We start from the raw sequence: 17,415 nt of genomic DNA, 5'->3' as shown, positions 1-17,415 counted from the left end.
CACTGTTCGAGCGCAAGAGCACGTGTTATCTGTTGCGCAATACGCGCAATACACGTATTTGTGGAGGGAGCCTTCACTGCTCCTCGAAAGGAGTGACAAAATGGCACTTAGAATCCCTTGAAGCCACGCTTAATTGATCCAGCAGTCTACATGGAGCCAGCATGCAAAATATTTTCGGGAAACAGTGTACCCCTGCGCAATTCAAACAGGGGAAACGCCACGAAAATTCTGCAATCCGCGAAGCGGCATGACATAGCAAGCCCTAGCTTGTAGATCGGCCGCCGTGACGTAGCTAGACTTCGAGCTCTCATTGCCCGTCGGCTCCATTGAAATAAGTCTTAAATGAAATCACATTTAGTATCACTTTTAGTACGTGGCAACAGCGTCCTTAAGGTACGGACCACTGAATCTATATTTTTTCGAAAACAGTTCCTTCGTATAGTTTCTACATACGTTAGGTGAGATATTTAGGTGATCACACTTCTTACGCCTATAGAGCCTAAAAATCTTGTTATGACTTCTAAAAAGGAACATACCGACTAAGCTTACAGCATTCAAAAATCATTATTCTCAATGACGCATATGATGTAAGTACAGTGATGGTATACCTGACACGGAAAAACAGACAAGTTGTTCTTGACCTAAACGGCGGAGCCTGGATGTAATGAGACACTTGACCAAACTGGAAATTTGGGGGTTACGGATATATAATAATAAAAATAATAATAATTTGAGTAGATTTTCACGTAAGGTGCAAATCATGTGTTACGAACCATTTTAGGCAGAATAAGTAAGTAGAGCATGTGTGCAGAAAGAGTCAAGTCCTGGGATGGCTTCACAAACATTGAAAAACAACACTGAAGCTTTCTAAGTTTATTAATGCGTTAGCGTTATAGTCGTCGCTACACAGGAATCGCGTCGTGGCCTGTCTGTAGCCACGGCGCGGCGCGCATGCGCGGTGAGTGGAGAGGGAAAAAGAGGGCGCGTGGATAGTGTGACGCGCGGGGCGGCGCTGCCGTGCCGAGTGCAGACGCGCCGGCGCCGCGTCGAATGCTTTCTTGCGTTAGCGTTGTGTAGGGTCGTGTGAAGCGCTGTGTAGCGCTTGTGAAGGGTCGTTGAGGGGTTGTGTAGCGTTTGTGAAGTGGAGTTCCCAAAGGGTTTTCAAGTTTTAATGCTATTCCGGGATTTTCCCACTGGTTCCTTCAGTTCTATGTTAATTGCATGTATTATATAAATGAAGGAAATAAAAAAGATTGATTGATTGATTCATTCATTTCTCTCGGATCCACTGATGGATCGACCATGTTTATTTTATACGAGCTTTCGTGCAGAGGGCCACGCTTCTTCAGGCAGGTAGCGTGGACCTCTACACTCTTAAAAAAAGGGTGTACTTTAGCTCCTTTTCCTTGACATATATATCACTCCCTTTTGGAGAGTACAATTAGAGAGTAGTGAGGAGACCCTTTGACTCCCTGACTGGAGAATAATTGTACACTCCAAACGGAGTGATATGTGTGGCAAGAGTGTACTCCCCCCAAAAGGAGTTACTGTACACCCTTTTTTTAAGGGTTGTACACGAAAGCTCGTACGAAAGAAACTTAGAAAGCTTTAGCGTTGGTTTTTAAATGTGTTCGTGAAGCGGAATAAGTAACTGAGGCCCGAAGAGACGCCGCCGTTAATGGCAAGCGGAAACCTTTTCCTTTTTTCCCCATTCTCTATACCCTTTCTCCGTTGCTTGTGTCCGCAAGACTATCCTTTTGCAAAGCACTCCTCCTCTTGAAAAGTACAAGAAGTAGGCCTGGTAAGCACATAGTAGTTGCCAGTACAAGTCACAACAAGACGCATTCATTTTGGCGTCCTACGCACGAAGGTGTTCGATATCTGAGAACATAAATCCTTCCTTTTGAAGTCCCTCTCGTCCCGTTCTTCCCTGTTCCCTTTTGTCGTGGTTCCGGAATTCGTCAAACTCAAGGGGATGCTGTCGGCGTCGTACGTCCCTTCCTCTGTCCGTTTGCGACTTATATTGGTCTCCTACCATTTGCTTTCTTCCGCATTTTTCTCTTTTTCTGTTTTCTTTTTTTCTATGGCTATGGCTTTCTTTCCAGCCGATCGTATTTCCTTCCTTTTGACAACTTTCTCTCGTGCGACACTTGCCGCACTGTTTCTTCCCTCGCGATTTCTCGCTTTCTTCTGCTTCCCAAGCATGAAAAGCACACTCCTTTGATACTCATATGGCACCACTGCCAAAAATGTAAGACAATGACAGCTGCGACAAATGCTAAAAATGTAAGATTCATTTCGAAATATTTCGATCACTATAATGCTCATACACGAAACCGTTTGCAAATGAGAAACGTGTCATTTCTGTTTCTGCCACGAAGAATGAAACTACAACTAACAAAAAAATGAAATACGAGTCATTGTTTGAGTAGTTACAGATAAGTTCGATACCGTGTTGCTTCCCCGCGAAGAAATTAAAAAAAAAAGAATAAAGTATGGGAATGGCAAAACTGTTCGCTCTGCACTAATTTGAAACGAACAGAAAGCTATACGGGATAATGTCCTCTTTCTTTTCTTTTTCAGTAGAATCCTCAAAAACTGTACATATTTACGCACATCAACTTCAAAGATTCCGACATGTTAGACGCGATATTATCTACAGCAGAAATAAAACAAAAAGTGGTCTATTTCTTGTCAACTAATTAGAACTTATAAACGAGCACTGCAATTTGTTCTCTTTTTCCTCTTGTTACCATGGAGACCAGCTTGTGCGAGTCTCCTTGATCGACTCAAGTCAAGATCAGCATTGGCAGCAGCGAACGGTTCCTTTTAGACAGCTTATGGGACATTATATTATGAAGGGTTGACAGCGTCAAATCATGCACTCTCAGAAGAAAAAAAAAGTGTAAAGAGGTGGTAACAACTAACAGTATAACAACTATAACAACTTTATTACAAGATGATGACTGGAGAGTTTCATCGCCAGGGGCAATACTCTACCCCATGGACGTTGGACCACCGCAATGGACGTTAACTGTGATGCACAGTGTGTCGCGATTTCGGCGCACGTTCACAGAACCCTCAGGCGGGCAAAAGTAATCCACAGACCCGGCCACTGTGGCGTCGTTATGATCGCAGCCGTTTTGTGACTTAAAGCCCCGAATTATTATTATTGCACCCTTCTATAGGTGGCATAGTTACCTGCTGCATGTAGTAATGTTACACCCTTGCATGGGGTGTAACTTTACAACCTTTTGGGCACAACATACTGTAGAAGGCGAGTCACCTCCCAAAAGGTGTAGCGTCCCTACCCTTTTTTCTGTGAGTGTGTGGTGAACCCAGCGGGAATTCACAAGGGGGGGGGGGGGCGAAATGGCGCTCGTATACGTCGATAAAATTCAATATTTCGTAGTCGATTAATGTAAGAGCGAACGATAATACGAACCGCCTTCTATAAAAAAATTAACAAAAGAAATTAATCTATAAAAGGGATTAAACTATAGAACGAAATATAACTTCCTACCATATTCGCCATCCAATGAACTGGAACGTCCCGCGTGTCCGGACCCACTACGGATGCCAATCATTATCATACCGTTTACCTGTCTTCTTAAACTGTTCTTAAATTTTTTGCTGTTATGTTTCCCTCTCGCTTGTATATGCTCATGTATGCTTGGATCGATTCTTTTTTCTTGCATGTCAAGTATTTGGGAGCTGGAAACTAGTCAAGCCAGCTGTAGATTGTTTTTTTTTTTTTTTTTTCAGTTTTCCCCATCAAATATTACTTGATGAAATAAACCGCATAAAGCCGTGGGTTTTAAATTTCCTGGCGAGCAGTCGTCCATCTCTTTGAACCAATACTGCACATGCTTTCAAAGATGCTTAACTCGTCTTCTACGTTCGCCTTGATTACGTAAAAAGCATTTGCATCCACAATTCAGTTAGAAACTCTAAGCGAAAAAGAAAAAGAAGAAAAAAAAGAGAGACAATTAAGGCTCGGATGGTCCCGATAGAAGCTCAAGGGGGCTTTTATACCCTAATCCCCCTGCACAGAGTTTCCATCTTTCCAATTATGTGCTTCCTTCTTGCGAGGTTGGGTTGGACCGCACAATAAGGAAACACATGGTGCCCGTGGAGAAGAGGAAGACAAAACGTCACAGTATTCTGTGCAGCGGATTATAGTTCGTAAAAACAAAGCAAAACAACAACAAAAAAACGTCTACTTCCGGTAATGTTGGCTTGGCTCGAGTTTAAGGTTTGTCTTCTGATTGCAAGTTGTTGGAACAATCTGGTGCAGATATGGCCTTTCCACCAATAGGGACAGCTCTTGCCATTACCTTGTTTACCGGAGAATTTTATGGAGGGTTGTGCCCTCGCAAGAGTTACGTAATCTGTGGAGTAAACAAATTGAGGAAAGATCTATGGACCAGGAAGGGGAGGGGGGGGGGATAAGCTATTCTATTATAAACTGTAGTTCGAGTGGTATTATTTGTCGAACATGAAATTAGGATGCGAGGGGGCTGGTGACAATCTGGACACGATGACATTCTTGTTGATGATGATGATGATGATGATGATGATGATGATTGGGAGTTTTGTGGCGCAGCGACAACAATGACATTCTTGTGTCTCGTATTATTTGATCACAAGCCCCTGCAGGCCCGAGGTCGTGCATTTTAACTAGGAGACATTTTAGTGCGACCTTTTTATTACACTGTATCGATATATTATAAGAAAAATAAGACATGCGTATAGAATGCGATGTACCACTCGAAGCTCACAAAGTAATCAGCGATCAGACGAAAAGATACAATGAATGATCACGGAGATACAAATATCACTCAGAACGGAGGGAAGACATCCTATTTATATGTAAATATGTTACTAGTCGTTGAGAGAAGAAAGCCTCGAGGAAGACGGTTCCACTCTGGGATAGTTCAGAAAAAGAATTTTTGAATACCCCAGTGCGAAAACGGCAGGGTTCAATTTCGCATCCGTTATCACGGGAGTTAAAAGGCACTGATTTTTAGGGATTCCATTTAACTCGTAGAAAACGTCGTAAAAGAATTTCAAACTAGCTTGCGATCGACGATTTTCTAGCGAAACCCATCCCAACATCGACTTCAATGAAACAGAGCGAATATATGTGGTGAATATTGTTCATAAACTAATCTTGTAGCTTGGGTTTCAACTTTTTATACCGTAAGCCGATCTCCGGGGTATCCCAGACTATGCTCGAGTGACTCTAAATTTAGACGAACATACGATTGATAGTATGATTGACATGTTTATCCCATTTAAAGTTTCTACTAATAGTAACGCCCAAGTATCTGTAACCGTCCACTTCGTTTCGAGGATGACGATATTTAGTTTGTAACCGAGAATATGCTTATTTTGAGAAAATGCGATGCACAACTTACGAGTGTTCGAAGTCATGCCCCAGCTTCCAGCTGTTGCACCATATGATTCAATCCCTATTCGGCCATTCTGAAGAATATGAACGTGCTCCTCTATAATGAGACAAACACAGGTGTCCGACGTCATTCCGTTGAAGATGATTCGAGGTATTTTGTCGCGCAGCTAGACCTTAGTCAATACAAGAGAGGAAACAAAAACATCTTTCTCCTCCAGCTATCCTTCTCCTGCAGCATTATTCTTCGGGTGTTGCCTCCCAGTTCCGCGGCTTCAGATTGGAATAGAGACAGGTTAACACATAACTGACTATATCTTGTTCGTCAGCGAACTAATATGATCCCGACAACAAACAAAAGGCGACTTGGCGAGCGAGAAAGAAGCCACGAAATCCACGAAGATCTCCCTTTCCAATTTCTTCAGGCTCACACAACGCGCGATAGTGTTCTCGTGCAAGGCTGCAGCGACATTATGCAATGCACATTCCCCTGCGGTGATATAGCGGTGAAATCAATGCAGAGCAAACTAATGAGCTCTTCTAATTAGCTTGCATACGAAAAGTGTGTGTAATTGTTGCTAATACGTTGCTTGCGTGCTAATGCTTGTACGCTAATTTGACGAGAAAAGGTATTACATTCACACTTCAACGACGAGGAACGTCGTATTGTCGTGACAAGCCGCGAAGCTCAATATCAAGATCAAGATATAAATCCGTCGATGCTTTGACCGCTCACGAAACGATCATGCATCTAATATGAAGATTCACAAGTCCGACGAATATGGTCGATATTGTGACCTTGTGTGGGTTCCTGGAAATCAAGCGGTCCTAATGATAAAAGATAACAGTAGGAATGAAGGTTTTCAAACATAACATTTCTGCAGCGGTACCAAAAATTCATATCGAAACACGTGGAATGGCGCGTTGAGCAGTACACGACCGGCAGAACGTACGAAGTGGCTGTTTCCAGGGCGATTAGATGTTATAGGGATAGAACGATATCGATACTTGTATCGATACTATCGATATTTCTCCTGGTCGATGCTAGCAATTTTCAAAAATTATCGATATGTCGTCGAATATTGATAAACATCGCTAGAATATCGATATTTTCTCGCGCGTACCGATATATACGATAAAGTATCGATATTTTTTCGCGGATATCGATATACGAACGAGGGGTGTTCAAGACAAACCGGGACTTTGTGTCTCCTGAGTGTACAAATGGCTAGCGCTACTTCTTTTTCGTCATTTTCACACGCGACAGGCCTCCGCGTTCACCACGTGGTGGTCCAAAATTTGTGCAAAACAGAATACACGTGCTGGACAAGATGGCCGACAACGAGGTGAGCGCGCACATCGACCAGCGAATTGTCATGAAGTTTCTCGTGAATGAAGGCGTAAAGTCATCTGAAATTCACAGAAGTCTTCAGCCTCAGTATGGCCACGATACACTTAGCCGCAGCAAAGCGTTTGAGTGGTGCAAACGGTTTCGAAACGGCCGTACATCGGTGCAGGACGATCCCGGCCGGGGCGGCTCAGAGCCCAGTGTCAGAGTTCCTGGGAACATCCAACTTGTGGAGCGCCTGATCCTCAAGGACCGACGGATAACATGTCTCGAACTGGCTCGAAAGACGGACCTTTCTGTGGGAACGTTGAACACTATCATTCATGAACACCTCCAGTTTCGGAAAGTTAGTGGCCTGTTGGGTCCCGAGGCATCTCTCCGTGTTTGACCGGCAGAGAAGACTGGAAATCTCCCAAGAGCTGAGGTACGGTTTCGACACTGAAGGACAGCCGTTCCTTGATCGGATCGTCACGTGCGATGAAACGTGGGTGCACCATTTCACTCCTGAGTCTGAACGCGCATCAAAACAGTGGAAGCATCCGGGCTCGCAAGCTCCCAAGAAGTTCCGAAGCACCCCGTCTGCGGGTAAGGTCATGGCCACGGTTTTCTGGGACAAGGCTGGCGTTGTTCATGTTGATTTTCTGCCCAGTGGTACCACCATCAATAGTGCATATTACTGCCAGGTTCTCAGGGATGTGCATAAAGCGCTGAAGCAAAAGCGGCCGGGCCTCATCACCAAAGGAGTGACAGGACAAAGACAGGATTCCTCCTACAGGACAATGCACGCCCGCATACCGCGCATCTCACGACGCGCACCTTACAGGAACTTGGCTTGGAGTTGCTGCCACATCCCCCTTACAGTCCAGACCTCGCCCCCAGCGATTTCCATCTCTTCGGCCCACTGAAGGCGTTCCTTGGGGTCCGCCACTTCAACTGCGACGACGAGGTCAAGAATGCAGTCCGATCATGGCTGCTACGCGCCGGTAAGGATTTCTACGCTGCTGGCATCCAAGCCCTCGTGATACGCTGGGACAAGTGCATTGGTGCAGCTGGAGATTAAGTTGAAAAATAAAACTAATTTCTCGCCTGTAAGTTCATTTTACTTTTGCGAAAAATGAAAAGTCCCGGTTTGACTTGAACACCCCTCCATCACGGTGAAATATCGATATTCTTAATTATCTAATATTTCTTGTGCGCACTCGACAGATGGCTCTTTATGAAGACGACCCCGCTTTTTTTGAACGCTTTGCCGCAAGGGCTGTCACGTCCTCTGTGAAAAAAGAAAAGAAAAGACAGAAAACAAATTGACGTGATTACCTCGCAGGAAGCAGACTTAGTTCCTATTAGGAGCGCTGGCACACGGGATTGTGTTAAAAAATGTTTTGCTCGGGAAAGCCTCTTCTGAGGCTCTTCAGGTAAATAAATGAAATGAAAGGTTCAGGTGCTTATAGGGAATAAAAGAAAAAAAAAATCCACATGATTAACTAATCAGCTTACCGGCTTACTGTTGGTGGTAACACAGAATATAACGACAGACTTTCGCTTATTTTTAAGCATGTAGCAAGTGGGAGATTATCTAGCAGCTGAGAGGTTCCGGGAACTAGACCTGGGCTAAGTAGCCAACACTTAGTTTCTTTTGTCTGACAGTTACCCTGCTAAGTTGAATTCTGGGAGTATTCTGCTAAGTTGGATAATCGTTACGCGGACACAATGGCCCGCGATGCGTGTATATTCGAGATATTTTCGAATCGCAGTCAGCAGGATTATTCGATATACGCACTCTAAAAACAGAACTTCACCGTATAGCACGCTCAGCACCAATCATTGCTACGAATGATAGGGTTATCGCTTCTGATTCGAAGCGACAGGGAGGTGGACGCCTTTTTGTGTCAATTATCGTATATCCAAACTGACACAGAAAGGCGTACGCCCCACTCTCTCTTTTGTAGTCTAGTCCCCGTTTTGCTTCTTTCGCTCTCTGCCACACGTATTTGTTTTATTTTGCTCTGAAAAATTGCAGTAACTGAGAAGGTCAGATCCCCCCTTTTTTTTCTGTATCACATCACCATCACCATCACGCTACCCCAATCTGCATCCAATCATTTTTACCATTACCATTATTCTCAGAAATTAAACTGTAACGGATGGTTATGGCTGCACGTTTGTGGTACAACGCCATCTTGCTCCCCCATCCGAACTTACGGCTATTACTTCACCTGAACCGCCAAAATAGTACGAATGTCGTCGACGAACCAACGGACACAAATGATGCAACCGTCTGCTACGAAGATACATCACCGATGGCTCCCCCAGTAACCACAGCAGACGCACAAACTATATTTAACAAAAGGAAATGTTGTTCACCCGCTAAGATATAAGATCTCTGTATGACGTAACATATTACATGCAAGTAATGGATCGTGTTGTCCTTCATGCTTTGTCATTGGTGATCAATAGTCTCCTTGCAAGGACAGACACTGGATCGCAGTGGTGCTCATGCAGGCCTACGTAGCAGTTCTGTAGCCGAAACTTCGGGATCTATAGGCACACATCAGTCAGGAAGCAATCTCGTACGTCATTTCCCTATTTCAATATGCGGGTATTCGCGACGCAAATTCCTTAGCTTTGTATGACGGCCTCGTGATTGCGCCACCACCCGCATTCATTGACGTTATACAGAACAACAACAATCTCGGTTATGCTGCTGGACGGTACATGCGTAGGTGGCATCCTAAATGGCAAATTAATGACCGAATGACGGCACCGTGGGCGCGGCTGTTATGGCATAGCCTTGAAAAGGAATAATGCAAACGAAAAGATTAGTATCACGGCAGTGAACTGTGAACTACACTAACCGTAGTTCCCAATCACATACAGGGCGTTTATTTTTAGATGTACTTCTTTCTTTTTTTTTCTTTTTTTCAGCTATAGGAGAGCCGTATGGATGCCGTTTTCGCATTTGAGTCACACTGTCAGGGGAGAACAGATGAATTAATCATGACGAAAGGGGAGTGCGTAACAACTGGATCACGTAACAACAATCATGTAAAATTCATTAATTAGTTCTTTAATTACGGGCTTCCGGGCAAAAGTGCGATGGCAAAATAGGAGAGAATCCTTGTTTAGAGCCATTCTACTTTTTTTTTTAAATCGTGAAACAAATACGCGCTGCATTTCAGAATTTCTTAAAACTACAAATGCTTTCAACGAGGACTGTATTCCATTCTGCTATCTCACTCTTGCCCGAACGCCACTAATTAAACCGTTCAGTAATGAATTTTAGGCAATTAGTCCTCAAGTAGTTGGATACTCTCTAACAGTTACATTCTCTATTCTCTTTGAGCATAGAGAATGTTCTATTCTCTTTTAGCACACCATCAGCAATGGGGTAGAGTATCGCTCCTGGCGATGAAACTCCCCATTCATTATCTCAAAATAAAATTGTTGTTGTTGTTTCTCTTTGACCACGTCTGCCTGGGCGCGTAACCCACGAAGCGGTATTCAAGCTGCCCTCGCAGCTTTTTCCTTTAAATTTGGTGCAGCTAGGATAGAAACGCCCTGTATATCGCGGACGACAGAGGATAAATTTCCCTCACTTCTGGATATACTTTGGCGACATTTGTGACAACTCTGTCTTCTTTGCAGGACAATTCATCACTGTAACCTCAGGTACATCTCAGCGAGAGCGTTCGTCCATAACACGGAGCTGAAGAAAATGTAAGTAAAAGCGGCTGTTTTATTGCTATTAATGGATTCGCGAATATTCCTTCAGGAATTAAGTTGTAAAAAAAGTCGTCCTCGTAAAAGAAAAAAAAAACTGAAACTGGAGACTATACGCTCTACAAACAGAACTTCACCGCATAGCACGCACTGCGACAACCATTGCCACGAATGATAGGGTTATCGCTTCTGATACGAGGAGACGGGGAGGCGTACGCCTTTATGTGTCAGTTAGCATATATCTAAATTGACACAAAAAGGTGTACGCCCCACTCTCTATTCGAATCAGAAGCGATAACCCTATCATTCGTGGCAATGGTTGGCGCAGAGCGTACTATGCGGTGAAGTTCAGTTTTTAGAGTGGACTCTCAAACAGAGCGTCACCACATATGCCCTCTGAACGCAGAGCTTCACCGCATAGCACGCTCCCAGCCAACTATCATTCCCAATGACAACGTTCTCTCCCTTGATTTGATGAAAACGGGGGGAGGGGGGGGTTGCCTTTTTTTTTTTTTTTTGGTAACTGCATAATGCCACAAAAAATGGCGTACGCCCCTCGTTTTCAGCAAGTCACGAGAAAGAACGATGTCATTCGGGGTGATGATTGGCTATGAGCCTGCTATAATGGTGAAGTTCATTTGGTGGTGGTGAGCATCCATTCAAAACTCAGAGGGCTCCAGTAGGGCTGCAACTCTGCAGTAGCAGCCCTAAATCTTCAATTTCGGCTGTCATCATTCCTTCATCTGTTATCACACCGTATCATCTTGTCCTGGCTACAGTCGTGGCACAGCCGACATACGTGAGGCCAACAACGGCAAGCCGGTTCGTCACCACCACCACCACCACCACCATTTTGAAGAGCGTAGCACGCTGTTTGCCAACTCTGAGTCACATCGTTCTGTCCCCTGAGTGGATAAAACAGGGGGTGTACGACTTTTTGTGACACCTATGCAGTTAATTGTTAATGGTCAGAAAAGGGCGTGCGCCCCGCGCTTTCCACATATCAAGAGTGATAATGCGTATCATTCCGTCGTTGGCCTTCACCGTGCTATGCGGTGAAGTTATCTTTTGAGAACGCGTACTGGCCTGTAGGCCGCCAAAAATGATCGCAATATATTACTAGGATGGTATTCTATTTGTACGCGCTGAGTTCAATTACTGTTACTTTGAGAGGAATTTAATCACGAATACTCACAGTCGAAATGCATGAGCGCGGGCGCCACCGCCACACTTCCAGAACAGAACTTCGCCGCATAGCACGTTGCCCGCCAACCTCTGCCACGAATGGTAGGGGTTGCCACTTCTGATTCGAAGAGCGAGGGGGGCGTACGCCTTTTCGTAGCAATTTGGATATATGATAATTGATACAAAAAGGCCTACCCCCCTCTCTCTCTCTTCAAATCAGAAACGATAACCCTATCATTCGTGGCAATGGTTGGCGGACAACGTGCTATGCGGTGAAGTTCTGTGCTGAGAGTGCGCGTCATTGGAAACTGCGTTTTACTTCAATTTCAGAATTGACGCGTAGAACGTACACTTCACCTCATAGCACGTTCCTAGCCAACCATCATCTCGAATGATATCGTTATCTGCCCTGATTTGTTGAGAACGGCAGGCGTACGCCTTTTTTGTGACAATTATGAACAGCATAAGTGTCACAAAAAAGGCGTACGCCTCCCGTTTTCAACAAATCAGGGCAGATAACGATATAATTCGAGATGACGGTTGGCTAGGAACGTGCTATGATGTGAAGTCCATTTTTAAGAGTGTACGTAAATGAACGGACAAACCCTGGTGGCAGGCACAAAAAAGTCTCCCCTGTTTCATCCAAAATTGCACGATATAAGATCACAGTCCCGTATTATTGTACCCCTATGGTCGCATAGTTTACTGCTTTTCCCAGCCTTGTCCTCCCCTTTTTTTTCTTCTTTCCACTTCATTTCACTGTCACTACAGCAATTTTAAAATATACGGCGAATCGCATTTTCATATAAAGTCTGCATAAGCCCGTCCCTTTACTGCCGTTCGCTGGCCAGCTAGCACGGAGCCAGCAATAACCCAGCTACGGGATTAAGGAAGAATACCCCATCCAAGGTCACCCAGAAAAACAAGCGATTAGGCTTCGGCTACTGCGCGTCTTCTTTTTCCGAGGAACGATTTTCCAAAGCCTGGCTACATACGTGAAGCCACACGGTATATACGTCCCGCAGAAGAAATCGCTACGGGATCCTCAAATATCGATCGAGCCAAGTGAAAGACTGAACGGACAACATATGAAGATCCGTGTACCTATAAGGTTCACGGTTTCAACCGAAAGAGGCCCACATATGAGAAGCCGAAGGCGGTTTACACAGCCATCGGTTTATACTGCCAGGTGAAGATTGGAAATGAAATTACACCATCGCAGGTATAGTAGAACTGATTCGTCGAAATGGCCACCGAAGGATCTATAGAAAGGGTGCAATGCACTGGATTCTATCACGCCTGTCCAGAGTCGTTTGATTAAGAAGGCTGGGTCAATGACAGCGTTCAGCCTCGCAAAACAGAGCTATCAATCTGTCCAGTAGACGGTTTCACAACTTTATGAAGCCCGGCAGAGAAGAAAAGTACGGATGTAAATTGGACGTTCCTTTTGCCAGACATGCGACGAGCCTAAACGTAATCAAATTCCTTCTCTTATATACCTTTTCCTTCATGTTGCGCCAGTGCTAACCAGAATATATTTGCTAGAATGGACAAATCGGGAATGATAAAATTGTCAGTTTCCCAGTGGCAACACCAGTGACCAGACGTGTAGTGGTAGTTAGTGGTAGGTTTTCCGGGCTGATACACAACGACTGGAAATGAGCTGTCAATGACAGAACGGTCCCGCAGCGTAACCATACGGTTCATACAGTTCAGCTCATGACACTGTTCATGATAGAAAATGTTCTCGAAGGCCGTAAACACTGGAAAGAAATCAGACTTTTTTTGCACAGCGCTTGGAGCACAGGCTACCTTCGATGGAGTTTCAATCTGTTTTTTTTTTTTCCCTTCGAATTCTTCAAAATGCTGCTTGGCATTCTCTGACTTTATATTCCAATTGAGGTGTACCAAACACTGAAGAACATAACCAGATAAGCAGAGTAAGGATGCATCTAACAAAACTAGAAAGCACATGTCGATCGCGAGGAGAATGCCTCGGTGGCTCAGTTGGTAGTGTGCTCGTATACTCAACCCAAGGTCGCCGGTTCAATCCCCACCGAGGGCAAAATTAATCCATAGACCGATCACTGCGGTGTCGTTCATGATCATATGTCTCGCGACGTAAGGCCACGAATTATTATTATTATTATTCGAGGTACTTTAAAGGATGCTAGATGTCAAGACACACACACACACACAAAAAAGACATCACAATCCAAAGATACAGAGAAGATAAGAAAGAATGAAAGAAAGAAAGGGGGGACGCTATTATATCAGGATGCGAAGGAAACAAAATAAGTAGGCAGTCCACGTTCTGAGTACTCTATTTAGGGAAAATAGAGGGTTATCCTCATATATATGTATAGGCGCCCTCTGTAAAACACGGGAAGGAGAGGGAATGGAAGATTAATTCACTACAGAGGAAGAGGGAAAGATAACAAACGACAAATAAAGAAAATATTGGTTACGTTAATTCGTCACCTCAATCGATCAATATCATCTTGGCTGGAAACGCGACGCGTGAGTGTTGTGTCCGGCCAGTTATGTCCCCAGCAGAGGCAGAATGGACCACGTGTACCGACCAGAACAGATTTTAACCACCCTTCCGAAGGAAGAAGGTTGCGATACGGAATCCAACTTTCCTATATCTTCGAAATGTCAGTAGCACAGAGTGACTCATCCATGGCACATTCAATGTCATTATTTTTTTCTCCAAAACTAAATTACAGTTGTTGTATGCTTCTTACCGAGCGTTAACCTTTGCGGTGAAGCACTTCTCAATCTATCGAGCTGTTCGTCAGTCTAAACAACCTCAACAACTATTTCGTTTCTTTCAAGGATGCACGGCGTAAATATTGTTGTTGCTCAGGCTCCCTGGCACCCGCTTTACCGCCATCCTTTTTGTTAGCCTGGTCCCCTTTGCGCGAGACAGCCTTCAAACCAGAACGCTAGATCCAATATGTTGGCGTGACAGTATTGGATATTTCCTTTACGAAGACTGTCAATATTTGTTTTAAAGCTTTGCGATGGAACAAACGGTTCGCTTTGCTTCTTCGTGCTTCTGTGCAATATTGAAGACTTACTGACTGACTACGGGGAACAAAAAGTTACATACAACACTACGAATGCTTCTTTGGTGACCTCGAGACGGGTAAATTGCTCTTCACTCGCCTTACCACCCAATTTTCTTTCTGCTACCGAAGCGAAATTAAGAGATTGCAGTCTTCTTTGATTTGACACTGACCAAGCTGCAACACTGTCGCCGGGCTACATTTAATTAAGCAGTTCTGCTCATCGAGGTTGCTTCACGATCATAGTACCTGAACAGAGCAAAGCCATGCTGAAGGCGTCTGGTACAACTAATTAATTGCACTCCTCACTACTGGAGTTAAAAGGAACGTCTTTTAGAATGCCTCTACCATACAGCTTCAGTGTTTAACAACAACTTTATTTGAATTATGTTTAGTTGAATGTTTAACTTTGCCATGCGCAGACTGCATCTTGCTTTGGCGATGGGGCATCCTTGTCTGAGTCACCACACCAAAAACGGCCATACTCTGCTGTGCTAATAATAATAATAATAATAACTAGCGCTTAGACATATGTATCATAAATCATATTGTAGCCTTTTGCTATTGACGAAAAATGGATGCATGTGTGTACGAATGAGTAACCTAGGGGTGTATTTTTGGTTGCAGTGATCTCAGGGACAACAAAATAGCAATCATACCATGGACTGCCATTGAAGGCCTTGGACCACTGGAACTGTGAGTTCACACAAATTTTGTTCACTCAAAAAAATAAAAAATAAAATAAATGAATGAAAATAAAAAAAAAGAACTTACCGCGTCTTTCTAAACTAGCGAGATGGCACACCCTCACATATATTTGAAGCGCTACCCGCAAAAATGAAACAAAAGAATTCAACGAACTTGTGAAATTGGTAGCAGAAGGAGCGTCCAGCTCCTAAGATTCGTACTAGCAACAGCCCAAAACAAATACCTGCAAACGGTGTGAGCTCCAGTTGTTCCATACTGCATCACTGAAACCAATGCTTTAACCAGGTGTGAGCCAAACATTTCGGCTTGACGTCTCTCTTCAACAATGAAACTCAATTCCACACAGCTATTCTCAGCGTGGGTGTCTTCGAGCGAGAACGGAGGAACGCTGATACTCACAGCGTACATTTGTTCCATGTGCACAATGATGTCCCCGCGTCCTTCACATACAACAGAACACGCACTACACGTTTGATAAAGAACACTACTGCTGCTTCAGTTCAATCGAAAAAGCAAACTGTTTCCGAGAGAACTGATTTGAAAACGCGCACATGCGTCTTGGCTATTTCAAAACAATAACCCCAGGTTGCCAAGCGAGACTCCACGAGCCGCTGAATTCAACAGCACTGAACATTTCCGTGCCTACGCCTCTACGCGAAAGATCTTCGGGTATATAACAACAGGAATCAACTGTACTCAATGGAAGAAATATCTTCACGAATTTTGAAGAAATATTTTCCCATAAAATATTAGGATGATACCGTAGTAAGCTTAAACTTTTGTTTTGGTTTCGCTTTCCTCGCTTCATATTGGATCCGGAACTATGCGCTATGATAACATGGACATACATTGCTTCACTAAGCAGGAGAGGTAGGACGAAGGGGTCGAAAGCACTTAAACAGGACTGACCAGATCAGCACTGGACGTCTTGTCACCCTATGTATGTATGGGCCAAGGCATCGCGCATGTTATTTTCGTGCTTTGTGTTTGTACTTCTGCTGCACGTACACCGATATGAGATAGAAACCAGGCTATATCGAATCAGTCAACTACACTTCAGCAAACAGAAAGCGATGTCAGTGAACTTCTGCAGACCCTCGTCTGTTCCTTGAGTTGTGCTCGAAGTCTGGCGCCGACTTCGTTTGTTAACGTGTTCTGAATGAGGTTTGATATTACTTGCCGTGTGCCCGCGACGATGGCATAACTTGAGCTGGCGACACCGCTCCGTGGTATATGCTTGGAGGCACGCATCGTTATTGTTGAAGAGTGGGCACCTAGCCAATGAACAAACAATGAGAGGTCAGTAAGAAGCAGTAGCAAGCTATGCTGAAGCAGAGTTTGTCAGAGGTCGCCCCTTAAGAGTCGCGCTTATTGGTATTATTGCTTCATTGTTACAACAAAGTTATGTTATCTTTTGTCTGTTCGTGGAGCTGCCCCTACGAAACACTCGCCGTTATTACCTCCAGGAAATACCCTCCTTTGGGAACCTGGTAAGGTTACTATTCTTAAAGTGCCACCATGGCCACGCGTGTTCAGGATCCTATCTAATTTTATATCATTGCAATCTATATGTCTTACATTGCATTTTGGCGAAATATTTTTCTTTATGCGATGGGAGATTATCGCAAAATTAATTTCTACCCTCGAATTTCTAAATTAACTATATCTACTGATACTAAGCATGGCGTCACAATCTACCACGCGTTTGGCAACGTTGCTCTTCCATGTCTGATTTCCGCCATCTCGGAACAGCCATTGCTAAGTGACAGGCGCCAGAGCTCGTAATGACGTCATCTACTCTGGAGAATCCGAAACTATGAGATATCGCGGGTGGTTTCAAAAATTCGTGGAAGCGCTTAATGTTCATTGAGTCCATTTATATTTTGCGTACTGAGTCCTCGAACAAGGTTGATTTAGAATACGGAATAAAGGAACTAGCTTTCTTCTTTTTTTGAGTTCAGACTGGTACAGTC

General features: G+C 44.1%; 1 protein-coding gene across 1 annotated transcript in view; it reads left to right on the top strand.

Annotated features, from left to right (window-relative positions):
* Window positions 1-17,415, top strand: part of LOC135371288 (high affinity nerve growth factor receptor-like) — a 129,063-nt gene that overhangs the window by 77,364 nt on the left and 34,284 nt on the right. Inside the window, exons 3-4 of the mRNA XM_064605396.1 lie at window positions 10,404-10,475; window positions 15,362-15,430. Of these exons, the coding sequence (XP_064461466.1) occupies window positions 10,404-10,475; window positions 15,362-15,430 (141 nt within the window). The remainder of the gene's footprint in view (window positions 1-10,403; window positions 10,476-15,361; window positions 15,431-17,415) is intronic.

Source organism: Ornithodoros turicata, chromosome 10 (assembly GCF_037126465.1).
Source record: "Ornithodoros turicata isolate Travis chromosome 10, ASM3712646v1, whole genome shotgun sequence".
In the NCBI taxonomy this organism is placed as follows: Eukaryota; Metazoa; Arthropoda; class Arachnida; order Ixodida; family Argasidae; genus Ornithodoros; species Ornithodoros turicata.
Note: the sequence above shows the minus strand (reverse complement) of the source record. Positions and strands in the feature narration are given on the sequence as shown.